General features: G+C 54.2%; 1 protein-coding gene across 2 annotated transcripts in view; it reads right to left on the bottom strand.

Moving 5' to 3' along the window:
• PAPLN (papilin, proteoglycan like sulfated glycoprotein) overlaps positions 1 to 17041 on the bottom strand; it is a 35289-nt gene extending 18248 nt beyond the window's left edge. The window contains exons 1-14 of one of the 2 annotated variants that reach the window (XM_036843694.1): positions 16983 to 17041; positions 14655 to 14719; positions 9061 to 9176; positions 8088 to 8148; positions 7676 to 7778; positions 6023 to 6153; positions 4620 to 4743; positions 4053 to 4133; positions 3804 to 3976; positions 3577 to 3700; positions 2967 to 3093; positions 1782 to 1989; positions 1074 to 1256; positions 718 to 859 (exon numbers count right to left, since the gene is read on the bottom strand). In XM_036843694.1, the coding sequence (XP_036699589.1) occupies positions 718 to 859; positions 1074 to 1256; positions 1782 to 1989; positions 2967 to 3093; positions 3577 to 3700; positions 3804 to 3976; positions 4053 to 4133; positions 4620 to 4743; positions 6023 to 6153; positions 7676 to 7778; positions 8088 to 8148; positions 9061 to 9176; positions 14655 to 14708 (1627 nt within the window). In that variant the 5' untranslated portion in view covers positions 14709 to 14719; positions 16983 to 17041. Of the gene's footprint in view, positions 1 to 717; positions 860 to 1073; positions 1257 to 1781; positions 1990 to 2966; positions 3094 to 3576; positions 3701 to 3803; positions 3977 to 4052; positions 4134 to 4619; positions 4744 to 6022; positions 6154 to 7675; positions 7779 to 8087; positions 8149 to 9060; positions 9177 to 14654; positions 14720 to 15979; positions 16310 to 16982 lie in introns of those variants that run through there. The other variant, XM_036843693.1, reaches the window with a different exon arrangement.
• Between the last annotated feature and the right edge of the window lie 10599 nt (positions 17042 to 27640).

Raw genomic sequence — 27640 nt, 5'->3', positions numbered from 1 at the left:
CACGTGCCTCCACTGGAACCCAACCATTCCCCCATCACTGGCACATCAGGGCCAAACGCCTCTCTGCAGCATCACAAGGCCGACCACCCACCCCCCGGCTCAGCCCCAACCCACGCCTTCCCTCAGTAACACTTCCTCACACCAAGTTAAGTTGCTGGCCTCTGTGCCCTTTGTCCTGCAGCTCCTCATGACTGGGACACCCTCCTTCCCAGTGGGGACGGGGGGTGAGGGGAGGCGGGAAGGCGGGAAGGCAGAGGCAATATGCGAGGACAATCCTTCCTGGACCGCCTCCCTCTCTGCACTCAGTCACCCAGTCACTCAACAATTACTGAGTACCTAGCACACGCTAGCTAAGTTCTGCAGGGGTATAAACAGAAAGAAGGAAGGGGACCTGGCCCTCAAGAAGCTTACAGCTAGTAGGCCTACAAGCCATGTACAACCACTGCAGCACCAGGAAACCAACCTAAGAGTGACAGCAGTTACAGTGAGCCATGGGGGTGGGGTAAGGGATGCGACCTCCGAGGGGGAAACAGGGCTGCCTGGTGAGGCTGTCTAGGGCCGGACTTTGTGGGTGGCAAAGGCTTCCCACACGGTGATGTGTGAGAGCGTTCCAGGTGGCTGACAGCACAGGCAAAGGCCCAGCGGCAGGAAGGGCTGGCCAGGTTGACAGCAGGGAAAGAGGTTGGGCCAGGTACCAGCTGCCCCTCCTGTCCTTACCTGGAGGAAGATGGCAGGGCTGCGTGTTACAGGGCTCCACGTCCGCAGGCCTGGAGGGCTGCAGGCTCCCGCAGTGGCCGGGCGGGCCAATGGCGCAGACCACCTGGCGCCTCCGAGTGCCCGAGCTGCAGCTCTTGGAGCACTGGGGCCCCCCGGGGTGGGAGTGGGAAGAGAGAACAAGCCCGCAAAGGGAGAAAGACCCTGAGACTGGGTGGGGGCTACCCATAAGGCAGGGGGAAGGGGGAAGGTGCCTGGTACTGCGTGTCAGACCCAAGGACAGGCACATGTGCAGCCTCCGGTCAGAGACCCAAGGGACCGGGATTGGGCAGCAGGTATGGGTGGGGGGAAGTACTCACTAGACCCCAGGCGCCTATGTGCCAGGCCTGGTCACTGAGGGGGGGACAGCTGTCATGCACACAGGGCTCAGTGAGGGGGGGACGGTCCTCCAAGGAGCACGCCGTGGCGTGGAGCAGAGACCCCTCGTCACCCCGGCAGGTGACGGTCCGCCTCCGGACCCCGGCGCCGCAGCTGACAGAGCACTGTAAGGACCAGGCTGTCAGCACGAGCTGGTCCTCGCCCAGCGGGAGGCCCACCAGCCTGGCACGGAGGGCAGACAGCACCCTACTGCCCCACGTCCAGTTCCCAGGCCCAGAGAGGCTGAGTCATCCTCCTGCGGTTACACAGCCTGAACCATGGCTGCAGATACCAAGCTGAGGTGCGTTTTCCACATTCCTTCATTTGCAACTGCAACATAGGTAGGTGCCAGAAGCAGTGACCAGCAGCCCCGGTTTCCCCCTGGCCCCCAAACAGTGTGCCCGGCTTCTTCTTTCCCACCCGGCCTGGGACCTTCTAGAGAAGGAGGAAGAACACGGGAGCAGGAGTCCAAGCCCCTGCTCCTAGGCCCAGCTTCTGCCACAGCTTCCAAGACCACGCGGCAGGTCACTTTACTCCCAGGATCTGTTTGCCCGAGGCAGAGGACGAGCCTCCCAGCCCTGCCCTGCTGCTGCCCAGGCCCGAGACCCAGCTCCTGACTTCCGCCCCTCCTGGTCAGGGCCGGGCCTCACCTCGCCCCAGGGCTCCGCGCTCCAGGCTGTGCAGCGCTGCAGGTTGCAGGCCTGCGTGGTAGGGGGCTTCTCAGGCAGGGCCGCACACTCGGCGTCCTCAGCAGCCTCCTGGACGCCGGCGCCATCAGATGAGACACAGTAGACGGTGCGGGACTGGGAGCCGCCCTCACAGGAGGCCGAGCAGGGCGTCCAGGGCCCCGTCTTCCAGCTGGCAGGGAGCAGGAGGGCAGTGAGGCTGGCCCTGCAGCAGGGGCCAAGGTCCAGGCCCGAGTGAGCACAGGAGTGGAGGGGGGACCCCCACCCGGCCCATTCTCTGAGCATCAGGCCGTGCAGGTGAGGGGCAAAGAGCCCTGCGCAAAGGCCAAGGTCCAGCCCTGCTCACCCATTCCCACCACTGTGCACTGGTCCCTATAAACACGGAGCCTGGCTGCCTCCCTCTCAGCGTTCCTGTCCTCACCTGCGTCCCCCTTCCTCTTTCTCACCAGGTCAGCCATCACCCCCAGCCAGACTCCATCCCCTCTGGGTCTGAACTTAGTGGGGGCATCTCCCGGAGGGGCCGTGCTCACCCAAGTGGGGAGTGGCCCTTCCTGGCCGTGGGGCCCAAGGACCTAGAAGAAAGGGCCAGCCCCACTGCAATGCAAAGCCACGCCCACCACCATCCCAAGAGACCAGCTGCCACCAAGGCCATGGGAGGAAGGACTGCACAGCCCTGCGGGGAGCCTGTGGCCCAGGAGTACCTGTTCCTGCACACACACTGGGCCCCAGCGAGGGGCCACGCTCTGGGCCGGTGCAGGTAAGAGGTCCCTTGTGCACAAACACAGGCACTGCCGATGCCCTCAGGCCCCTTGGCCCGAGCCCTGGCCCACTCCTTGGCATCTGCCAAGTCCCCTGCCAGCTCAGACAAACGGGGCCTCCAATACCCCCCCAACCCTCCCGCCGCCAGCCTGGACATCCTGGGCACTGTGTGGGCTCACGAGGGTGGACGGAATAGCCCGGGGTCTCATGCTCAGGACCCCCCACTGCCCCCACCCGGCTGACAGCTGGCTCCTCCCGCTCTGTCCACAGCTCTGAGGAGCCCCCCAACCTCTTTCTTTGCTCAACACCTAAAGCGGCTGAGGGACCCCACTCCCTTCCCACCCAAGAGCTTGGGTCCCGCAGGGGCAGAGGGGGCTGGCAGGGCCTCACCGCTTGGTGTGTGGGCAGGGCTGAGGGCTGCAGGGTCGGCGGTCAGCCGGCCGCGGCCGGTGCCGGCACAGGTGTTCGGGGTAGACCTCATTGTCAATGGTGCAGAACACCGGGCGGGTCTGCTGACCTGCAGAGGCCCGGCCATAGCAGGCAGCCAGTCAGTCCAGACTCGCCAAATGCATTCTCTGGGCCAGGCACCCTTCCGGACACGTCCCAAGCATCACCTTGATTAAGCCTCAAATGAACCCCTGGGGTAGGCTGCCATCACCATCCTCAACTTACGGATGAGGAAACTGAGGCTCAGCGAGTTGTATCTGTGGGCGATGGAGCCCCGCTCTGACACCTGACCATTAGCTCCAGGCCCAGCCTCCACCGCCAATGGAATACTGTCTCCTGTGAGATGCCACTGCCTCGGGGAAGCCCTCTGGTTCTCTTAGGTTGGGCGGGGGCCCTTCCTCGAGTCCCCTGATCTCTGGGTTTCCCCCAGGTGACCCCCATGACATGAGGCTGTCTCCTCTCCTTGTCCACCCCCCACCCACAGCTGGAGCGCCTGGAGGAGAGAGCCAAGCCCCGTGTGCAGCCGCGCCCCCGACCAGGGCCCTGCCCTCACCTCCACCACACGTGGCGCTGCAGTCGCCCCACGAGCCGTGGCTCCAGCTGAAGCTGGGCCGGGGGGTGCTCAGGGGCAGGTGGTACTCGAAGTGCACGCCAGGGTTGGGCTCCTGGCTGATGAGCTGTGCAGGAGGGTCCCCACTGAGGCCTGATGCCAGGGGGCCGCGCCCGCCCAGCCCGCAGCCCTCCTGCCGGCCGCCCCCGTCTCCCGTCAGCCCCGTTCACCTCGACGATCAGGGGCTCCGAGGTGGGGCCGCGGGCGTGGAGCCGCTCGGGCGCCAGGTCCCCCTCAGCTCCCCGCTCATAGTGCAGGACGGTGCTGGCCACAGGTAGGGCCCGGGCGCCCTCGATGGTCCAGTGCCCGTTGAGGTAGTAATCACCACGGATGCTCTTCACCGCTGGGCAGGGCGAGCACCCTAGTCAGCTGCCCTGGCAGGACCCGCCCCCCTGCCCCAGACCCAAAACTGTCCTCACCCAGGAAATTCCTGCTGGCGGCCGCCTCCTCAATGCGGATGCTGGTGGCCCCCACGGGAACTATGAGGATCTGGTTGTAGCCTGAGGGGACAGAGATACCCCGGGACCACTCAGCCACAGGGAGGAGTTGGCCCTGAGGAGGCTAGGTGCCCGCAGCACAGGTGGGGTCAGGGCAGGGCAAGTAGCACACAGGCAGGGCCGGGTGCTTGGGAAAGAGTGTTCCTGAAGGAGCAGGCAGCCCTGCAAAGCCCAGAGGGGCGGGCAGGCTCCAGCGCCCATACTGACCGGGAGGGGAGGGGGCAGATGGGGACGATGGGGGAAGGGATGAGGAGGCATCCAGGTAGCCACTGGATAAGGGGGCAGAGATCCTAGTGTGAGCCCACAGGCTCCTGGACAAGGGTTTGGCCTCCACCCTGAGGCGTGACCTCAGGCCTTTCATGACCTGAGTGCCAAATCAGACCCTCTCAGTGCCATGAGAGCAACTCAGCCAGTGAGGGAGACAGGCCAGGAAGGAGCAGGTAACAGACCCTTGTCTCAACTGTCTGTGGACCCCGGGAGGAGCCCCACCTCTGCTGAGGTCATTGGCATCAAAGACGCCTGCGACGGGGTAGCAGGTCGTGCCGTCACCCCCGCACTGCAAACACTTGTCCTCCTGCTTCCACGAGTCCAGGTTGTGGTCACAGCCGACAACCTGCCAGGCAGAGACGAGGGGAGATGGGAGAGACCAGAGTGAGTCACGGTCACACCAGGACTTGAACCCTGGCCGCGTAGCCAGGTCCAGGAGGCGCAGTAACCATTCACTAGCCATGGGGGCCGAGTAAACCTTGATTCTGGCCTGTGGCTGACAATCCACCTCTTCTGCCTACTCGGCACCCGTGTCCCCTTCTCTGACAATAGCACCTCATTTTCCTTCCTTTGTGGGAGCCACCTCTCTCCCACAGAGTTTGCATACAGTTCCCCAACAGTGGCTTCGGGCCAATCAGCGGGTTGTATGCCTTGCTCAAAGCTCACAGGGGGAGCCCCAGGCCAGGACAAGCCAAAGGCAACCCCAGGTTGCTGGAACTCCTGGGAATAAGGCGCCCTGTCCCAGGGGGTTGCCAGGCTGGGACAACTGAAGCCTGGGCTGCTGGGCCAGCTTCACACCTCATCAGAAGAACCTGTCTGCCCCTAAGCTGACCCAAGAGACAAGGAGAGAGATGTTTCCAGCATCATCATTCAAGCACCTGCAGCCAGCCAGCCCTTCCCTCAATGGCATTTTTAAGATTTCTTAAGTCAGTTTTAGTTGGGTTTCTATTACTTGCCCGTGAGCCACAACTACTGAGCTCGCATGCCACAACTACTGAAGCCCGTGCGCCTAGATCCCGTGCTCCACAAGAGAAGCCACCGCAATGAGAAGCCTGTGCACCTCAACGAAGAGTAGCCCCCGCTTGCCGCAACTAGAGAAAGCCTGCGCGCAGCAACAAAGACCCAACACAGCCAAAAACAAATAAATAAAATAAGTAAATTAAAAAAAAAAAAAGAAATACACTGGCGAATGTATTAAAATATTTATGTCTGGAAGATTTGAGGATACAGGAGAGAAGGCTGTAGGGACATTATCTTCAAGTATCAGAAAATAGGAGGAAATCCAGGGTGGGAGAGGGGAATGGAAAGAATTAAGAATAATGGAAGAGAGGTTCATTTAGTATAATTGTGAGCAGCTGTGAAGAGCAGCGTGGAAACAAAATTACCCGGAAGAGGTGGTAGCCTCAGCATCCACAGTGCCACCCAGAGGGTTCCTCTTACTGTGGGGCTAGAGTTATCAAAGGGCAAAGGTAAGAGGGTCACAGGGCATCTGCGATGCAAGGCACCTTAGAAGCTAGTCTTGAGAAGACGTCAAAGTCATGAGAGCCCCTGGCCTGCTGATGCGGGGCTGGGCGACGTCTGCAACAGGCCCCAAGCCATCTGGTGGGGGTGGGGGCATAACTCACCCGGCAGCTGCCATCCACGCAGATGTCCCGTTTGCCAGGCTCGCAGGGTGTCCCGTCTATGACGGCCTCCCTGTGCTTGTAGTAGAAGCTCTCCCCCTTGGGAATGCAGTTCAGTTCACATTTGTTTGGGGCTGCGGCGACCAAGAGGGGAAAGCTGAGAGGCTGAGCGAGGTTCAAGGCCTGTCCTAGCAACAGCGAAGTGTGGGCAGCGGCCAGAAGCACGCGCGCCCACGACTGGGAGGGGCCTACAGCGCCATACTCCCAGTGGCTCAGAATCCCACCCCCAACCCAGGGAGAAGGGATGCTCTCCCCGAAACTGCTGCATCTCTGGGACTCCCTGGGAATCAAGTCGAAGAAAAATCCCAGAATAAGGAAAAAGCTAGACGTTTGAAGAGGTCTATCTCAGCCTTATTATTTATAATAGTCCAAGTTTTAACAATCAGCTACTCTATTATCTATCACTAGAATATTACGCATGTTGACTATGCTATTAAAAACTATGATTATATAAAAAAAAAAACTATGATTATGAAGACTAGACAATAATGTGGGAAGATGCTTATAACAGAGTGCAAAGCGATACTATGTAATAACTACAAATATGTAAACAGAGAGAGAATAATGTGAAAAGGGCTAGCATGAAATGCTAGCCGGGATCCTATGAAAGAGATAGGGTTAAGGTTTTTTTCTTGTTTCAATTTTTATATTTATCTAAATATTATATACACATTGTTTAAACAGCCCAGAAGTGCAAATAGGATTGTAATCACCTCCACCACAAAGAAGGCATCCCTCGACAACCCTTTTTAAACTTTCCTCTGTGTTCTAATTTTTCTATAACATATATTTAAGTTATTTTCAACATACCCTCACCTTAGGATCCAGGAGGAGCAATGAAGGCAAACTACCCCACTGGGGCCGCCCCCTCTAGCCAAGACCCCTTCCCCACCCCAGAGCACACACAGGATATGTTTACTGATTTGGAATCCAGAGTGCCACAGAGTTTCCAGGAGTCATCCACAGTGAGCAGTGAAAACTACTACTCAGAAGGATTATCCTAAGGTATGTTCTGACTCATCTAAAATGCTTTAAGTACACGCATGTTAGTGTTTTTTTTGTTTGTTTGTTTTCTTGAACTGTATTGCTCTAAAAATTAATGACCCCACACCTTCCTCAAAGTTACCCAGAGCCGGGCTCCGGCCCCAGAGACTCTGAGTAAATGAGCCCTTGCCACACCAAGCCCCCTGCAGCCCAGCCTGCAGTTTGCCCAAACTCGGGCACCAACTCCACTCCCCACCTCGCACCCCACCCCCGCCCGGCCCCCCACCATGCCTCCTGCCACGTGAGGAATGCTTCCGGAGCAGGCCAAACAAAAGAAGGCTCAAAACGGCAGAGGCTTGGCCAAGGCTTTGTTTGAAAACGTACCTACGGAGGGGAAAAGGATGGAAAAACCTCAAAACGACCACCACTGTTGTGCCCTGCTGGGGGTACTGGAGGTTTTTCTTTAAATGTATTTGACAACGTGTCTATAATATGGTAATGAGAACTGCGAAATGCGAAGTCAGCGTAGCGAAGAGATCCCCCAAAGATGGGACCGAGCCAGCGTAGGGCAACGCAGGCGGGGGCGGCAGTCGGAGGGACTCGCGCACTTACCGCCATAGTAGGGCAGCCACTTGTACCGCCGCCCCTGGAACTCCTGGCCGTCGAACTCGGCGCACTGCTCCGCCCTGAAGTCGCGGGCGCCGTCGGGGCAGCTCTGCGGGGCGGAGGGGACAAGGGAAGGGGCTCGTAGGTCCACCACTGGGGTCTGCCGCCCGGTTAGCCCCGGGGAGGTGGGGTCCTGTCCCCCCCAAACCCCCGTTGTAGCTTCGGGGAGGCGGAGTCGGGCCCCCAGGGCTCCCGTGCGCCCGCTCTAGGGGCCTTGGGCTGCCCGGGCGAAGCTATCATTTCAGGCTGGGTGAGGAAGGGGTTGCTGTGCACCGACAGGAGGGCCCCCCAGGGCTAGGATGTCAGCCGAGCAGGGCGTCCGGGAAGCTGTCCCCCACCCCCGGGGGCTTTACCTTACCTCGGGGCGGCAAGAGCGGTGGCTCCGGGAGGGGCCCACGCAGCCGGAGCCCCCATCTCTCCTGCAGGGCGAGAGCGCTGGGAAGACCCGAACCCCCATGACCCAACACCCCGCCCCCTCCTGGGGCTCCCCCGCAGGCCCCCCAGCTTTGGTGGCGCCACCTGGTGGGCACCACTGGGCCCGAGGGGTGGCAAGGAGAGGAGCCGGGTGGCCACACACATAAATCCCTTTAGGTAGGTTTAATCAGCCCTCTGTTTATACCTGGGAGAAGCCAGACCCAGAAGTCTAATTACCCCGGAGTTTGTCTAACTTGGGGCCACTCTGCCTTTTAAAGCAAATTCCCAAAGAAGCCTCAAATTCTGCCCTTGGAGACACAATAAGATGTAATACATACCCAGTTGGTAAGGTTATTCTGCCATTTAAGGAGTAAATGAGGATAAGTCACTTAGAATAATATCTTATCTCTCTCCCTCTTCACGCAAAGTTTTCAGGAACAGTTAAACCCACTGACAGGCAGGGTGTCATCACCCCTTCTTTTGCACCCTATAGTACCTATCAGAGTTCAGAGCACAGAGCAGGTGCTTAATAAGTGACTTAGAGTGAAAAACATCTATACTTGACAAAGAGGCTGACAGTAGAGAAACCACACAGGTTAAACTGTTGAAGATTATTCATTAATTCAACAAGAATTCACTGCGCCTGCCAGCACTGCATGAGGAGCTAGAGACTCGGGGTGGATGAAGCAGGAATGGCTCCAGCCCCATGAAATAAGGTTGTTGTTGCAGTCAGAGTGTAAGTACGTGGAAATGACCCAATTTCAAATTCTCCACTAAACCTGCTCCCAGAACAAATCCATTGCGTCGTAGGTCCTGCCCCTGTGGCCTGGCACTGGCCCGGGACACCTAGCCCAGGACCCAGCTGCTCCCTCACGCCTGCCCTCTTTTTACAAGCTGGCCCATTCCCACCTTCCTACCTCTGGGAGTAGCAGGGGCGCTCCCGGAAGCTGACGCCCCCTCCACAGGTCCGGCTGCAAGGGCTCCAGTTGCCCCAGGAGCTCCAGGTGTCACTCTGCCGCCTCACCCTGGGAGCCTGCAAGAGGAGACACTCAGGAGCGGAACTCAGCACTCGGAGCCCCACAGGGTGCTCAGGGCTCCCCCGAGGCCCCCTGCCTCAAAACACCCCCTCCCCTGCAAAGAACCTGCAAAGAGATCTTGTCTCCTAGAGCCAAGGCTTCAGCACTGCAGCACCGCCAGGCACCCGAACATATTCATTTGTGGAATTGGCCAGCTGTCACCATAAGGAGCTGGGAGCCAGCCCAGCCTTCTCATCTGTCAACGCCACCTCCACCAGCCGCCCCTATTTGCCAAGTACAGTGGGCAAGCCGCCAAGCTGGGGGCAGAGATCTCTCCCCTGACCATGATATCCCCTGGCTGGGAAGAGCCTGGTTTGAGAACCAAGATGTCTGCGAACATTCCCTTGAATGGAAGCCCACGGATCAGCGGAGCATGCCCTTCCAGGAGGGAGATACAAAAGGGCAGGAAGAACAGCGTGTCATCAGGCAGGTAGGGCTCCACCTGTGCGGGGAATGTTGCCCACGGGCAGCGCCATGTTTTTGTAGCTCTGGCCTATCAGAATAAGAACTTAATCTAAGTGTGTGTGTGTGTGTGTGTGTGTGTGTGTGTGTGTGTGTGTGTGTGTGTGTGTGTGTGTGTGTGTGTGTGTGTGTGTGTGTGTGTGTGTGTGTGTGTGTGTGTGTGTGTGTGTGTGTGTGTGTGTGTGTGTGTGTGTGTGTGTGTGTGTTGGAGTGGGGGCTGTGGTTTCTTCCTGCCGATCTGTGGCAGGGACTCCCAGGAGTCCCCCAATATCCATCCTCCCCTTCTCCTATTAAGAGAACCCTTGACTCTTAGCTGGATACCTGGCTGCCCCCACCCCCAAATTCATTTCCCAGACTTCCTGCAGCTAACCACAGCTATATCACTAAATTCTTGTCAGTGAGGTGTACATAAAAGTGTTGGGTAGCAGCCTCCAGTACAGGCATACCTCAGAGATATTGTACGTTTGGTTCCAGAACACCGGAATAGAGCAAATATCGTGAAAAAGCAAATCACACAGATATGGGGATTTCCCAGTGCCTATAAAAGTTGTTTGCATTCTACTGTAATCTATTAAGCATTATGTCTAAAAAAGAAAAACAGAAACAGATGTATGTACCTCAATTTAAAGTACTTGGGACTTCCCTGGTGGTGTAGTGGTTAAGAATCCGCCTGCCAGTGCAGGGGACACGGGTTCGATTCCTGGTCCAGGAAGATCCCATGTGCCGCGGAGCAACTAAGCCCGTGCACCACAACTACTGAGCCTGCGCTCTAGAGCCCGTGAGCCACAACTACTGAGCCCGTGCCACAACTAATGAAGCCCATGTGCCTAGAGCCTGTGCTCCGCAGCAAGAGAAGCCACCGCAACGAGAAGCCCGCACACCGCCATGAAGAGTAGCCCCGCTCGCCGCATCTAGAGAAAGCCCATGTGCAGCAACGAAGACCCAACACAGCCAAAAAATAAAATATTTTTAAAAAGTACTTTATTGCTAAAAAATGCTAACCATCATCTGAACTTTCAGAAAGTCGTAATCTTTTTGCAATAGTAACATCAAAGATCACTGATCATAGATAACTTATAAATATGATAATGATGAAAAATTTGAAATATGGTGACAATTACCAAAATGTGACACAGAGACACGAAGTGAGCAAATGCTGTTGGAAAAATGGCACCAATAGACTTGCTCAACACAGGGCTGCCACAAACCTTCAATCTGTAAAAAATGCAATATCTGCAAACGCAATAAAATAAGGTGTCCCTAAGAGATAGCTTGCATGTGCAATTGTCCTTTTTCTTCTTCCTCCTGTATTCCTTCCTGCTGTTTGGAAATCAGATGTGATGGCTGGAGTTGGAGCAGACTTCTAAACTATAAGGTAATTTGGGAATAGAGGCTTCACATAGTGAAGCAAAGATAGAAGAATCCTGGAGCCTGGAGGATGTGGTGAGACAGAACATCCCTAGACTTCTGACCTCTGGGTGTTTATTTGAAAGAGGGATCAAGTCTTTCTTGTGGAAGGACTGTTATTTGGGACTCTGTAACAGGAAAATAATCCTAATAGATAGTTTCCCACCCGAAAGATCTGACACCCTGCAGCTGGCATCAGAAGCCCACATGCTACACACATATTCTCTCATTCACGCCTCAGAACAACCTGACGGACCCCAGTGCATGGAGAAGAGAGACGCAGAGAGAGAGGGAGCCACGTAGGAACAGGTGGACACAATAGCAGGTTGTCTTCACTCCAGGCCTCTGCTCTTACACCAGGTTCCCACCGACCTCACCTGGAGAACCAACACCGACACTAGCCGAGGCCTAAGGAGCTGGAGAGGTGTTGGACTTGATTTCTTGCTAGGAGGCAAAAGGTGGACTGGAAATATGTCCTGTTTGCTGGAAGGGGACTTTATTTTAGGGCATCATGACATAAGAATCTCTAGGGGAAAAAAATCCCTGCCATTTTCCAGAGGAAGAATTCAAGTCCTAACGTGGAAAAGCAAACTCTTCCTCCCGTCGCGAGCCACCCGCCGCGTCACTGGATCTCAGGTGAGGATGGAGGTTTGCGCACGCGCAGATTACTCACAGTGCTGTTCTAGCGCCTTGGTGCCACACATCAGGTTTTCCTTGTTTTATAATAAAACCAGAACCCTGAATCAGAACAGCTCACACACGCAATGAACCACGTACAAAACCAAGAAGGAAGGGCCAGCCAGACCAAAGGTCTGAGCTTTCACTCCTCAAATCATTTACCCTTCAGTTCTAACTGGGCCAAAATCGCCAAGCTTCCAAAAACCAGCGAACCAGAATATAAAAGTGTTCTACGAAATTTAAACTGAAATTTACTTGGATCCGTTCCCATTTTAAAGGGGAAGATACTGAGTGTCGGGGTTGGAGGGTGACTTTCCAGGGACCACAAGCACCTCCCCTCCAGACTCATCACTACAATATAAGAATTCTGGAAGCGGCCCACAAGAACTGCTGCTTTCTCATCCTGCCGCCTCGGCCTGGCTACTAATTACCTCTGACCAAGTCCTGTTTGGATGTCAGTCTCACTCCTGAAGCACGAGACTGAGCCTCCCCAATCTACCCTTCCCTGCGACTGGGCTGGGCTTACCGGCGTGGGCAAGGCAACAAGGGGCACCCCTGCCACCCAGCCACCTTGTGCCATCAGGATGGGGTGGGGGAGGGCTCACCTGAATACAGGACCCCTTAAGTACCAAGCCTTACAAACATCCCCTTGCCCCCGAGCCCAGCACCTGTGAAGCAGGCATCCTAGAGCCAGGCCCTGTCCTGTACTTTAGTTTCTCTGACAAAAAGAAAGCAGCGAGCCAGCAGTAGCACAGGCACATCTTGTTTCTCTATAATTACCCAAACCATGAGCCGCATGATGGTGTGAAGCCAGAATGAGCCGCTCCAGTCCACCCTCACCCTGGGCCTGTCCTCACCTGCCTCCTGCCACTCTCAGCACCCCACCAGCTCCTCCAACCCCCACCTGGACAACTCAGGAGCCCCCTTTCCTGCTGCACTGTTCCCAGGGGATCAGCTGCCCGACGTGCATGGGTGAGGGTGGGAGTGGGAACAGAGGCAGAGGCGAGGAGACTGGGAGTCCTCCCCTGACCAGCCTGGGGTTGGGGGCGGCAAGGGGCGTAGTGCTTTATCCCTCCTTAATCAGCTACTCACTCTGCTCAGGCTGACCCCTCTCAGCACTGAGAATGATCCCATGAAGTTCTGGGGGTCCGGTGGGGAGTCCTGGCCTCAGCTAGAACCGGCCTGGGCCATGGGGCAGGGGGCTGTGCCCAGCTAAAACCAGCCTGAGCTACACCCTCCCCCAGACAGTGCAGGGGGTATGGAGAGTTTTCAGCCCCAGCTATCCAGGTGTCTCTAAGGGAGAGAGCACCTAAGAGGACCCAGGTTGCTATGGATACCTTGACTCACTTCACCTGCATGCAACCTGTGGGTGGGTGTTATTACCCCCCCGCCCCCCCCATTAAAGGAATCTAAGACCTGTTGATTTGCTTAGGGCCACAGCTGTTAGGAGGTGGCTCTGAGTTTCATCCTGGTGTCCTGACACTGTCACCATGCCCCCCCAACCCCGAGCTCTGAGCTTCATGCAGCCAGGCACTAGGATAAAGCCTGTGCCGAGGACCTCAGAGTGTGGCACTTAGGGAACAAGGACCATGGGGAGGCAAAGGTGACCCGGGGAAGCCAGAAGGTGGTGGAGAGGACATGAGGAAGGGGGCTCTAGCCCACTCTCTGCTCTGACTGTGGCCCATGCTAAATCCGCGGGGCTCTGGAGCAGTGCCCGCTGCCCACTGCTGACGTCCATCCCTGCCTGCCCCTCTCGGCCCTGGTCGGAGGAGTCCTTCTCACCCTCCACTCACATTTCCACTGAGGCATCATTCCCCCTGCCCTCCCTAAGGCAGCAAACAGTTTGGGTCCTTTCTCAGGGGTCCTCCTGCTGGCCTCAGAGGGCTGGGTAGGGCTGTGGGTCTCCCCCTGCGGAGCGCTCTCCAGGGACAGGACGGAAGCTGTGCCCTCCATCCTGTCAACGCAGGAGAAACTTGGCAGGAGCAGCCTCCAGGACCAAGCCCTGCTCTTCAGACAGTCCCCTCCCCAAAGATGGGTCCTGTGGTCTAGAAGATTCTCTGTACCTCCATAGAACCCAGATATGTTCTCCAGGGAGCCCTGTCCTTCGGGCCCCTGTTAATGAAACCGCTACTGTGATCACCAGTTGGCTTCCTGTGTCCACTTTCTAAATTTGTGCTAATGCGGTAGCCACTAACCACGTGAGTCTATTTAAATTCACATTAATCAAAATCAAATAAGATTCAGTTCCTCAGTTGCATTAGCCACATTTCATGTGCTCAGTAACCACATGAACTGAGTGGTTATCTTATTGAACAGCACAGATGCGGAACATTTCCATCATCTCAGAAGGTTCTAACGGTCAGCCCTGCTCTAGATGCTAACCCCAAAGGCAGTGGGGAATGGCTGGCACCCCAAACCTCTAGGCCCAAACAGCCCCATTGAGGAGCAGCTGAGTTTGGTCCCAGGCAGGTGGCAGACATCTGGTGGGATGGGCCACCTAGCCCTGAATCTTGGCTGGTGCCAGCACTGATCTCCTCTTCCTTCCACCGTGATATACCACCCGGACAGGACGTTCCCAACATTAGCAGTGCCCCCCAGCACGTTCTGAAGGGGGAGGGCGCTGGGACGTTGCCATTTCTGCAAACTGTGCCCCAAAGCCAGGCGGGAAGTTTCAAGGTCCCACCCCTCTGAAGGAGCTCGGGCCGAGGGTTCGCCTCCTCCCACCCCACCGTCCCCGTCGCCGACATTGGCCCTCTCCTGGGGATGGCGCCACTGCCGGGGGTGCTCCAGCCGTCGGGGGCTCCAGCCCGCGGCCAAGCCCTCGCCCCCGCCTCCCCAGCAGGGTCCTCCCGGGGCGGGGCGTGGTGGAGAGGAAGGGTCGAACTCACCGAGGACCCGGGTGCCGGGGCCAGCAGCAGAGGCACGAGCAGCAGCAGCCGCATCTCGGCCTGGCCTGCGGGAGAGGCCGGGGTTGGAGCGCGTGGGGCGGGACAAGGCGCCGCCCCACCCACCCCGAGTCCCGTGCTCCCCGCGGTCTCCTGGGCCGGCGCGGCGGGGGCGGCCTGTCCCTCCCTCCCGGCTGCCCACAGGTGACCCGGACACCCGCAGAGGGACTGGAGGGGATGCCGTGGGGCGCAGCGGAGCGGCCGTGCCACTCACACGGTGAGGGAGGGAAGGCCCGTCTGTAACTGGCTTCTAAAAGTTCAAGAGTAACTTCTTTCAGGGTTTCAGAGCTTAGGAAAGAGGGCAATTAAAAATACTTCTTTGTTGGGCTTCCCTGGTGGCGCAGTGGTTGAGCGTCTGCCTGCCTATGCAGGGGCACACGGGTTCGAGCCCTGGTCTGGGAAGATCCCACGTGCCGCGGAGCAGCTGGGCCCGTGAGCCACAATTACTGAGCCTGCGCGTCTGGAGCCTGTGCTCCGCAAGGAGAGGCCGCGATAGTGAGAGGACCGCGCACCGCGATGAAGAGTGGTCCCCGCTTGCCGCTTGCCACAACTAGAGAAAGCCCTCGCACAGAAACGAAGACCCAACACACCCATAAATAAATAAATAAATAAATACTTTAAAAAAAAGTGAAAAGTCTATTAATTAAAAAAAAAAACTTCCTTGTTAAAAGACAGGGAGTTCAGAATCAAAGCCATCAGACTCACTGTTTTAATTCAGCAAGAGATTCTTTTCAAAAAGCCATTACAGCGCTTGTTTAAAAACTCGTTAATAAAAATGTTTTTTAAAGTCTCTGCAGGCACTTTTAAAACTCAGCTTAAATGCTTTAAAAATGTTAATTGTATCTTACTTTAAACCCAAGCCAGCATTTCTCTGTACTGGAGAAGCTCCACAAGCAGGTTCCCTAAGGGGTGTGTGTGTGTGTGTGTGCAGAGTGAGTGCAGTATGTGCGTGTGTGCAATGTAGTGTGTGTGAGTGTGTGTACAAAATGCCTGTGTGGAGTTTGGTGTGTGCACGCATATGATGTGTGCGAGTGCAGCAGGTACAGAGTGTCTGAGTGCAGTCTCGTGCATGTGTGCAGTAGGTGTGCATGTGTGTACATGTCACTGTACTGGAGAATGACATACACAACGTGCCCCTTTCAGTACAAAACATTAAACAAGTACTGGCTTGTATGCTTAAGTTTTAAAATCTGAAATTCTACCATTGTTCTCTTTAATTTCCTTAAGCATAAAATGATTGCAGTTTAGAAGAACAAAATAGAGCATACCTAAGCCAAGTTCAGCCAAATATAACCTGGCACATTTAACCATGCACATGCTCCGTTAATTTAGCACCAACTGTGATTCACGTAGGCATCATTTTCTCTGCAAACCGGAGGTCCCCGCGGCTGGCGGGGTGAGGGCGGTGGCGTGCTGCCTCCCGCTCGCACCGCCGCGGTCCAGCCTCGCCTCTGCGGCCCCTCGTGTAAGAACCGCGCGCGGGAGGGGAAGCCGAGGTGCGCGGGAGGGGAAGCCGAGGTGCCCGGGGAGCCTTGTTCTCGGGCTAACGGCAAAGATGCTGCTTCTCTAGAGACTGCCTTCAGGGGGCGGGGATGAGCCTAGCTTAAGGAAAGACGGCAGGAAGGACAGAAGAAAAGAACTTTATTTATAGCTGCTACTGGGAGCGGCGGACTCCGGCCGAGCGGGTCTGCGGCTCCGCGCGGGGCGTGCCGGGGGCCGGCGTCTAGGGGCCCCGCGCGCCCTTCCCGGTCCCCATGCGAGGATCTCCCCCGCTCCCGCCTCGCGGCGGGAACGGGCCCCGTGCAGCCCCCGGGGCGGAGAGGGGCGGCTTGCGACGTGAGGCGCGGGGTTGGCGGCGCAGGGACCCGGGCTCGGGCGCTGCAGGCCCACAGCCGCAGCGGCACCGCGGAGGGGGCGCGCTCGGTCTCCGGAGACCCGCGCCAGAACGGCGTCCGACGTGGGGAAGGGCAGAGGAGGCGGGAGGGTTGGCGCGGGCCGCCCGCGTTGCGTCTGTCCGCCCGGCCCCAGCCCCCGAGGCTCCCGGGGTTTCCTGCGCGCCCGCGACCTCCTCCACCCCCGCCCGAGGGCGCGCGACGCGGAGCGGGGACCCGGCGCCGCGCCCGCCTCAGCGGAGAGCGGGAGGCGGGGTCTCCTCCCAGGCCCCCCAATTCCTCCCACGCCGCTCTCCCCGGGAGCCGGGCGGGGCAAATTCCTGCAGCAGCCCAGGGGCGAGCCGCCCCCGCCCCGGGGTCCTGTCCCTCCGCCTCCTACCTGTCTCCCGGAGCCCCGGGCGCGCGGGGCCGGCGGGGCCACTCCGTGGGTGCCCGCCCCAGCCCAACAAGTCTGGGAGGTTGGCTAGGCTGCCCGAAACGCCTGAGGAGGTTGGACTTTCTCTCCCCGCCGCTGGCTGGCTTCCTCCCCGCCCATCTCCCCCCCATCCAGCTCTGCTGACATCCATCCCCGGTGACCTGCGATGCCCAGGGCCTCCATCCCTTTGGGTCTCTGCCAAGGCTTGGCTTGCCCTTCGCTTTTGGGGCTGGCACCAGTCCCATTTCCTCTGTACCCAAGTCTTCCGGTTCTGTGCCATCCTTCCTCCATGCCCACCTTACATACAACACAGCCCTGTGTCCAGCCATCTGCTTGTCTCCTACCCCTGAATTCTATGCTTCAGCCACAGCTGAATTTCTCCACACACAATCCGCTGTTTTCCACCTCCCAGCCACCATTTCCCACTGCCTAGAATGCACTCTGGAAACCCCCTCTTAACCTTGCAAACTCCTAGTCATCCCTCAAGATCCGCCAAACATCATCTTCTCTAGAACCCTCCCCACGCCACCCCAGGCTAAGTTGGTGGCCCCCTGCTCCCTCAGTCTCCATCCCTGTCTGCTATAGTTCTATGGTGCATCACACAGCAGGGATCTGAGTCTCCCTAACTCAGCTGTGAGGTCCCTGAGGGTAAAGCATGCATCCCTGTCATGTGAGTTCAAAGCACTAGTTGGGATCAAGGTAGGAGCTCAATAAATGCCATACATTTAATTTCCTTTCCTAGTTGTCCTTCTTTTTCTCAACCAAGGCACTCCTTGTCTGCCATCTCTGTTTTGGAACTGGAAATCACCTATCCCCAGAAAAATAGCACTGGCCCTGGGGCACTCGGAGGTGGGGAGGTCACAAGGTTGATTCCTTTCCCTCATCCTCTTCTGTCTTCAGCCCCTTTCCCAGCCCAGCTATTGGGCATTTCTCCCCTGGCCTCCTGAGGGTCAGAGAAAAGTCACCAGGGGGGAGCTCACCCCCTCTTCAGACCTCCAGCTCCTGCAACTCATCTCCCTGGGCCATCACAGATGCTCAGACAAAATGCTTATTAAAACATAAGCATGTTAAATCTGGCCCATTTCTTACGTATCAGTGAAGAGAGGAGATGCAGCAGCTGTGTAGCAGGGGCCCCTGGGGACTTCTGTGAAGTCTTAGGCAAAGATAAAGCTTGGCAGAGAAAAGGGAGTGGGATTACCCAAAGCCTCTCTAGAAAAGGAAAATCTGTTTCTTCCATTCAAAAAGCCCCACTCCCTGCTCCCCTAAGCCAGGAATTTTCAGAGCTTGGTCAAAGGTCCCTGTAAAGTGGGAGGCAGCTGCTTCTCCTGCTATGGGGTTGAGCAGCCGAGGCACCTCCCGGATCTGTTTCTGGTTTCCCTCTACGATCTATGATCCCTTCTTCTCAGACACCCCGGCCCATGATTTCTTACTCCTCACCCCAGCTGCAAAGGAGACCCAAAGGCTGGGGAGGCAGAACCCGCACACAGTACATCCTTGGACCCACCAACTGGGCTCTGGCAGTTACTGGTTAGGGCAAGCACTGGCCTTTAAGCCTCACGTCCCACCACCTCAGAGAGACATGGTGAGCACGGTGCCCAGCACATAACTCTTGTTCATAAAAAAATGGTGTGCACAAAAACATGGTGGTTTAGAAGGAAGATTCCTGGAAAAAGTGTAAGACCTTCTCTTCCATTGTAAAGTCCCCTCTGTACTGGCCCTGTGTCACTCACTGTGGCTGCACCAGGCTCCCTTCCACTTGGGGCTGGGGGTAGGGTTAGCCCGGGGTGGCAGAAGGAGCAGGAACCTGCTCTCCCTCTCATTGTGTGTGAACTCGGGCAAGTCATGTCACCTCCTTGTCTCAACTTGCTCACTCGAGCCTCACGCAGAGGGCGGTGGAGTAGGGAAGTAACCGGCTTCTATAAAGCTGCTACTAGGTGCTCAATAAAAGTTAGTTCCTTTTGTCCCATGCTCCCTCCACCTGTATCCTGGATTCCCTACATCTTGAACATCTTTGTAGATTGCAGATCCAGGGACACAGCCAAGAAATAAGTGGCCAGATCTCTTTGTGAGAGGCTGGGTTGGGACGGAGAGCTGAGAGAAGAGGGAGATGGCAAAACCTCAAAAGCCTCAGGGCTCCCGGGGTGCACCTCGTCCAGGAAGCCTTCCCTACACCCGCCTGTGCTCTCATGGTATGGGGTTTGCCCTAGCACTTTGAACTACTGCAGTGATGCATTTGTCTCTCTTTCTCCCTTTAAGTTGTGAACTTTGCAAGGGCAGTGGTCTGTGTTTTTCATCATTGTGCCCTGTACCAGGGGTTGGTGGTGGCCCTGAAGGTGCCCCTCAAGAGGGTGGTGCGGGAACCAAGGCTGACTGACAGTCTCCAGCTGCCAGATCTACACCACATTCCGAAAGGCTCTCTCTGCTTCTGCTCCCTTCTTTTTATCTTTGCTGCATTTCCCCCAGTAGATCTCCTGTGCATCTAACCTGACCTGACACCTGGGGCTCTTGGTTACAATCTGCAGAAAAGGACATGGCTAACTTAGAAAAGTTATTCAGAGGAAGGACATTGGGAGCTCATGGAATTGACAGGAAGCTGGAGAATCAGGCACAGAAATGGGCTGGAATCACAGAAACGGTCATAGATCGTGGCCCAGGACCAGTGCTGGTTAGGACATCCTGCTGGACACTTGACTTTAGGCAATACTGACCCACGTCACCCCCAGAAAAAGCCCCTTGTAGACTCCAGCCCCAACAGGAGCATGTCGGCGCCCTGACTGCCAGGACCCGGGAAACAAGACTTGGCAGGTTCCCCAGATGGGAGTTCAGGCGCAGGGCTACCCCAGAGAACAAATGTCCACTCTCACCCTGTGGCACCAGCACTCGGTATCTGTTGACCTGAACTTAGAGAACGCTGCTTCTCTCCTTTCTGCTGTTTTGGATGGTGGTTTATTAATTTATTCAGTCCTTGAACACCTGAGTGCCTATGGGGAGAGTAAATGTCCAGCGGCGGTAAACGCTTAACAACCAGCTCTCTGGAGGAGAAAAAGCACTGCTTTGCAGCGTTGATCAGTTTCCATGGTGTAAACACCCCATGGCTGTTTTCAAGCTACCGAGGCAATGTCATTAAGCACAGGGTTGCACAGCAGCTCTCCCAAGCCGTGGCCTGTAACACACAGATCGTCCTGCCCTTGCTGAGTTTACCTTCCAGTAGGGCACTGCATTCTACCATTGTGGGTTCCTTTAGAATAAAACAAAGCTTACAACCTGAATATTCAAATATTTCCACTATAAAAGTCACAACTTATGCTGCAGCCCACTGGGAATCCAAAAGGGAAAAAAGAACACTTCACATTTGAGGATTTCTCCATTTACCTCTCTACCTTCTCCCCACCCTCCAATACATATATCCATCTCCCTCGATATAGCCACTCAAAGTTGGGGGGGTGGGAAGGAGAGTGTTCAAACACTCGGTGCCAGTCTGCACCCCTCCACACCAATCCCCTTTCCTCCTTCCCGCTGCCACATCCAAGTCAGGACCTTGAACCGGAAGTGAGACGTGAGCGGGCAATGCTCAGTATAGCTGACGAGAGGCTGTCACACGCCACCTGGCCTTGGAAGGAAGTGTTACCCTCAAAGCTGGGACAGAAATATAGGTTCCTCAACCATCCCACTGACACAAGGGCCATCCAAAACAGAACAGAATTCCTGGGATGCCCTTCCGTGCCCTGGGGCCTGAATCCAGATGCTGGGACAGGGCACCAGGGGGAGGTTGAGGCCTTGTGAAGACCCTGGGGTGTGGGCAGGACACTGCCCTGGGGCGGAAGACCGGAGAGCAACAAAAAGGAGGAAAAGGAGGGGTCTTCCAGAAATCTTGTCCTGATTGGCTCCCACCCAGCAGGTCTATCCTCAGAGATCTCATCCCCTTCGCTCCACATGGACACACACACACACATACACACACACGTGCGCGCATGCGCGCGCTGCAAGGATCCGGGCTACAGTCTCCTCTGGAGAAGCCAGTTGCCTGACCTCCTGAAGACATTAAGGGTCTGGTGTAAGGAGCCCCCCTCGACCACCCTCTGCTTCCTGAGGGGAAAGGGCTCTGGCCTTCGTGGGGTGTGAGGCCAGCCTGTAGAGCACAGGCCTGGAGGGTCCCTCTCAGCCTAGCGTGGGTGGCCTGGCCTCTAGAGCACAGCTGGTGTCCCGCGGCTGAGCAGTGTGGCCTCGGTGCCTCAGTCGTTGCAGAGAGAGGGCAAGGTGTCATTCTCTTGTTGTGGGTTCTGACTCTGGCTCGGCGTCTCCTGCTCTCTGGCTGCTGTCCCTGTGGGCTGCCAGGGACGGGTCCTGGGCTGGGGGCCCTGGAGGCCAGCAGCCAAGGCTCCCGAAATCCTCTCCTCTGGGTTTCCCTCCATCACTCTCTCAGGACACTGCTTACCTCCTCTGCTGCTTCAGCCTCTGTATTTGGATGATTCTCAGCCCAGAAATGGAGAGGTGACTGTGCCTTGTGCCCAAGGCCTGGAAACATTACCCAGAAAGTTAGAGGACCCGCGCCACGCAATTCAGAAACAGACTTTCCAACACTCAACTTAACGAGGGGGAAAGTACTACCTTTTTATCTTTATGCTGTGCTTCTCTAACCAGTAAATTTCAGACCCGTTATCCTGGACCCCTATTTTAGAGTATAATGCCACTTAAAGATAAGTGGTGTTGTGGTTACTTTTGTATTAAAACAGACTTACAGACATACAACATGGACAAACCTTGAGAACAGGGTGCTAAGTGAAATAAGCCAGATACAAAAAGACAATCATTGTATGATTCCACTTATAGGAGTTACCTAGAGTAGGCAATTCATGGAGACAGAAAGTGGAATAGTGGTCACCAGAGGGCTGGGGAGGTGGGTGGAGGAGGAATGGGGAGTTAGTGTTTAATGGATACAGAGTTTCAGTTTAGCAAGATGAAAAGAGTCCTGGAGATGGATGGTGGTGATGGTTGCACAACATTATGAATACAAATACCACTGAACTATACGTTTAAACTATTCACAACATTATAAATACAAATACCACTGAACTATACATCTAAACTATTCACAACATTATGAATACAAATACCACTGAACTATACGTTTAAACTATTCACAACATTATGAATACAAACACCACTGAACTATAATCATTAAAAATGATTAAGGGAGTTCCTTAGTGTCCTTGTAGTTAGGATTCCGGCCTTTCACTGCCATGGCCCAGGTTCAATTCCTGGTCAGGGAACTGAGATCCCGCAAGCCTCGTGGCACGGCCAAAAAACAAACAAAAAAATGTGATTAAGATGGTAAATTTTATGTCATGTGTATTTTACCAGAATAAAACAACAACAAAATGCATTATGAAATAAAATTAAAACTTTTGTTTTCTTAAAACTCCAGAGACATTTCTGCCTGTGGCTGCCACTCTGGGCTATGCCCTAGACCCTCAGGGTCTCTCATGTCCTCTGTTGCTTGAGCAGCTTTAGGTAGAAAATTTGAGAAATGCTGTCTGCCTTTACAGAAGAGAAACCGGAGGCCCAGAGAGGCGATACAACTCACAGTGCCCTCTTTCCTGGAGGTAAGAAGCACAGGCCTGGGGCAGCCCCTCCCACTTTCTTGCTGTATGCGTCTGGGACTGTTATTCATCTTCTCGAAGCTTCCATTTTCTCACCTGTTAAATGAGGATAACCCTACTCATGGGTGAGGTGAGGATGACCTGAGACAATGCTTGTGATGGGCTCAGTGTAGGGTCTGGGCACGTTAATAGTAAATGCTCAATGGACGTTGGTTTTATGGGGCAAGTACGTTCCTCTGGGGCTTTTCTTGGTTAAATGAGGGGTAAGGAGAAGTATTAAGAACCGTACTACCCTTTATTCCTCCTGCATTCAACATGGTGACACTGGCCGAGGACAAACCCATGTATTTCTCAAGATGTCACAAGTGCTCCCTGGGGAGTAATCCTGTGTGGATTCACCACCGACCACCTGTTTATAAATACTGGGTCTCTTAAGCAGATAAGGCCAACTGACCTCAGGCCCCACCAACTCCAGCACAGCCTTGTAAACAAGGGCAAATTGGTTAATGTTTGTTCTTACTTAAAACATGTTCCCACACATGTGCCCTGTTTATATCATCCTGCATGGAAATCCCCTCCTGTGGACCCCTAATCCACCCATTACTTCACGTATTCACCAAACATTTATTGAGCAGTTTCCAGGAGCCCCAGATGGATGGGTGAGTGCATGCACCCAGTTCCCTCTTACCACTCCGGCCAGCATGTCCCCACACCTGGCAGCAGGAGGGTTTGGGTGGCTGGGCAGAAGGCACATCTCTGTGGTCTACGTGAAGGTGCCCACACTGGTCTGGCTCAGAGGCATCAGGGTGCATGAGACAGTTTCCTCTGCCAGCCTCCCTGTCCAGAGAGCCAGTCTGCAGACAAAGGCTGTCTGCTCTGAGAATAACGAAGAAGGAATGTGTTGGGGAGGGAGGGGGAGCCACAGGAACGTCAAACCTCAACCTCGGGGAGATGGAGGCAAGAAGCAGGTCCCCGGCCCCCCACCAGCCAGAGACAGAATCCTGGGGCAACACAGTCTGGGAGGGAGGGGCTTGTCGTGTGAGAAGCTGGCTGGGCAGAGGCGGGGTGAGTCAGGGAGGGGCCGTGGGAAACAGCTGGCTTGGCTGAGTTCCCAGTGGGGGGATGCGGCCAGGCTTATCTCCAGCCCCATGGGCAGGAGCCGGGCGCTGAGGGGCCAGAAGGCTGGGGCACTGCCAGGAAGAGACAGGCAGCCTTCCAAGCACCCAGCGGCCGATGGGGAGGGAGCCAGCTCGCTGCTGGCCGCTCTGCTCAGCCCCCAGCTCGGCAGCTCCCAGGCCTGGTCTCTGGGGAGCTCCCACGGGGACAGGGCCTCTCTGGGTCACATCACCTGCCTCCCCTCACAAAAATGTTCACCAGTGCATTTGACTTAAAAACAAAAATTAATTTATGCAGCAATTAATGAATGCTTGGAGTGCCTTGGTGAATCATCTCTTTAACGACAAAAGTTGCATAATCACTTGTAACAAGTCGATGACTTCATTAGTTACTTATTTAAGTCATCAGTTTATCTATTGCACAAGCGAGGAAAGGGGGAATTCTAACCCTTGTTGGTTAGAAAGAGTTCCCCAAAGGATGATGGGACAGGGAGAGGACCCGGGTCCCTGTCACTCCTGAGGGTGGGCTGCTCTGGGGTCATTGCCATGGGCCCATCTGACACCAAAGGGGTGCCCGGCCTTAGAGGACAGGATCCAACATCAGCAGAGAGTCAAAAAGGCGATGCCATCAATAGCACATTAACCCCTAGGCAGGCTGGCTGCACCGTGACGTTCCCACAGAGGCTGAAGGCCCTTAACAAACAGCCATGGAACTCACTTCCAAATGCCCAATGAAGTAACCTGAGAACCCGAGTAGCCACAGTAACAAAAACAAAGTCTAGCCCATCTCTCCCAGGCCCGCCTTAGAGACAGCACAGACATGGAGGGAATCAGGGTGAAAGCCGACACCCTCTTGGCATCCTCAGACCTTGCCCCCGGGCCCTGTGCAGGTTACCCAGGACAGGAAAGCCCTTTCCCTCCCACTGGGATGTTACAGTACTCAAGCCTGATGACCTTTGCAAACTGGATGACCTTCTGGCTGGGTTTGGCGTCTCAGAAATAAGACTTCCCAAGGAGATTCCACGACGGCGGAAGGTGGCAGGGAGGTCATTTTCAACATCTCAGAAAATCTGAGGAAATCACACATTCACGTCTATCTGGCTCAAGCAAGTTAAAACTCAAGTCATTTCACTAAACATTTATGCTATCTTATGGCAGATGTAGGTAAATCCGATTAGTAAACAGAAAAACAGATTATTTCCCAAATGAGTTATACAGTTCTTGGTGGACAAAATCTTGGAAAATCTAAGTGCAGGATAAAGTTCCCAAAAAATCTCTCCTCAGTTTCCTTGACAGATATGTGATAACCTTACTGGGAGAAGATGCACCAACCCTTAAAAAACTCACTTAATTTCACGTATTTAGGTGTAGTATAAACATTTTTATCTAGCTGCCAGTGTTGTTTCCACTTTTAAATCATCCTTGTATGTATACCTTTGAGTTTAGTGGTTCTTGACTAGGTCTGCTACCCAAGAAAACGAATCCAATCAGCATTTCACCCTCGGTCCACTTCGAGGTGTTCTATGGGTAAAAGGGTTAACAAAATCCTTTTCTCTTTTGCATGAGGAATTGACCTTGGGTTACTACATAATTAAACCAGTTTTAGGGAAAAAAAAAGACAGAGGTAGCAAGAGTATGTCACCCTTTCTCCCAAGAATTAAGACTCCCACAAACTTGGTTTCTGAGGCTCTTCCATCTCCCTCCATTCAGGCACAGAAGGGCCAGCCCATGTACGAGAATCAATCTTTGTCAAGAATAAGAGGCCCTGTGTTGAAAGGTCCCTGTGGTAGGTCAGGTCATCGTCCTCCACGGTTTCTACAAGTCATTTAATGAAGGAGGTATAGTCTAAGTAAAAATGGAAACAGATTTAGTTAACAAATTAGGTTTCCCTCTGAGTAAATCAACTGAATTCAAAATCCAGTTATCCTTGGGTGTCTCCCACGTTCCTCTTTCCTGATTTTGTTTTTAGCATATGCTCTTTGTCTTCTTGCCGATTCAGATTCTTCCCTTGTTCCCAAACTTGGTTCAAACCTTATGCTGCTGGAGGAAACTCTGCTTTTAAACCCTGTCTTTTGTGGATCCCTCCTTACTCTGCCTTCCCATTTAGATCATGTAGTGAGCCAACATTGTACTTGCTTGTACTCAAGCATGCTGTTTCACTTTTAACCAGATCCTAAGCTATTGGTGGGCAGGGCCTCCTCCGACTCTGACCCACAGAAGAATCCCCAGGGAGAGTGGTTGTGCTACAAAAAGCTGTGGTACTTACCTAGCGATGCAGGAAATCCAGCCTCATTACTCCTGCTTCTCAATCTGCTTGAGGACATTCTTCCTTCTCATCGAGAGCACCATTATCAGGGCCCCTAAGAATCAGATACCTATCAGCTGATGAGGACAAGTCATGATGCTGCTCTGGCAGACTCTAGTGACACTGCCTACAAGATTCATAAAAGCAAATGATGCTTCTGATTCCCATAGGAGGGAAAGACACCTTCTTTGCTTCTTGATGCCCCTGGCCAATGTACCCTGGAACACATCTACCACCTCTTCTCTGCTTCTTCTGAAGACAAATAGGCCAACTCTGGTTTTTCTGCCACAAACTTATTTTTGACCAATAATTCCCAACACCGTGTATGCAATTCACTGTTTAGAAACAAAAGGCTTTGTAGAGTTTGGGAGTAGAGTGATAGGACAACCTATGCTCTACCAGGTCAATAAAAGTAATGTTGCTTTTTTCCATTCATGTGACCTACGTAATAATTTTTAAAAGATAATCCTCTAGCTTATGAAATATCTACACTGTACTACAACATACATCCTATAAGTTATTTTGATAGTCTTTACATTAATTTGAGTTAGATGTTTTCTAGAAGAAACATTTTTCAGAAACTAAGTGTTAAGAATAGTTGAAGGCTTCCCTGGTCGCGCAGTGGTTAAGAATCCGCCTGCCAATGCAGGGGACACGGGTTCGAGCTCTGGTCCAGGAAGATCCCACATGCCGCAGAGCAACTAAGCCTGTGCACCACAACTACTGAGGCTGTGCTCTAGAGCCCGCAAGCCACAACTACTGAGCCCACATGCCACAACTACTGAAGCCCGCGTGCCTAGAGCCCGTGGACCGCAACCAAGAGTAGACCCCGCTCGCCGCAACTAGAGAAAGCCTGCGTGCAGCAACGAAAACGCAATGCAGCCAAAAATAAATAAATAAATAAATAAATTAATTAATTAAAAAAAAAGAATAGCTGAGACTTTCCATAAATAGATTTAATATAGTACCCTTCAGAGATGTGGCCTGCTATAATCCATACCACTTTATTATGAGTGAACGATGGAAACAATGCATTTGTGTTTCTAAACTGTTTCCTGATAATCGCTGAATAGTTTTCACAGTTACATATTATAATACTTTCATGTAAGAAAATTAGCACAGCTGGAGTCATGCGGTCTTTATTAATTTGACAAAAAGCAGGAAAATCTGCACTCATCTATCAAAATTATATCTTACCAAGAATTTGAAAGGTATTTTAAAAAGATGTATTCACAGTCTGTCTGAATCGTGTACAAAGCAGTGTCTGTAGAAGCAAAAGCCAGACAATGAACACGTGAGGGTAAATGATCCCACTGAAACCCACACCCCAGGACATTGATAGCACCATAAACATGACAGTCCTGTACTCAATACTCTACATAGTTGACTTGGAAACTGTCCTGTTGCAACACTTACTTATTTTAAAAGGAAAATTGCTTTCTGGGAAGTCCTTCCTGCTACACAGACCAGGCTGAAGTGCTAACACCAGATTCCAGGGCCCAGGGTGGACCCAACTACTTCCTCAGGGCAACGCTGAAGCTGTCCGAGGCCCTGGGAAACAGCTTAGACATTCAAGAAGGGAGTTCACTTCAGCACCAGGCT

This window comes from Balaenoptera musculus, chromosome 2 (assembly GCF_009873245.2).
Source record: "Balaenoptera musculus isolate JJ_BM4_2016_0621 chromosome 2, mBalMus1.pri.v3, whole genome shotgun sequence".
In the NCBI taxonomy this organism is placed as follows: domain Eukaryota; kingdom Metazoa; phylum Chordata; class Mammalia; order Artiodactyla; family Balaenopteridae; genus Balaenoptera; species Balaenoptera musculus.
The sequence above is the reverse complement of the archived record's forward strand: the minus strand, read 5'-3'. Positions and strand labels throughout refer to the sequence as shown.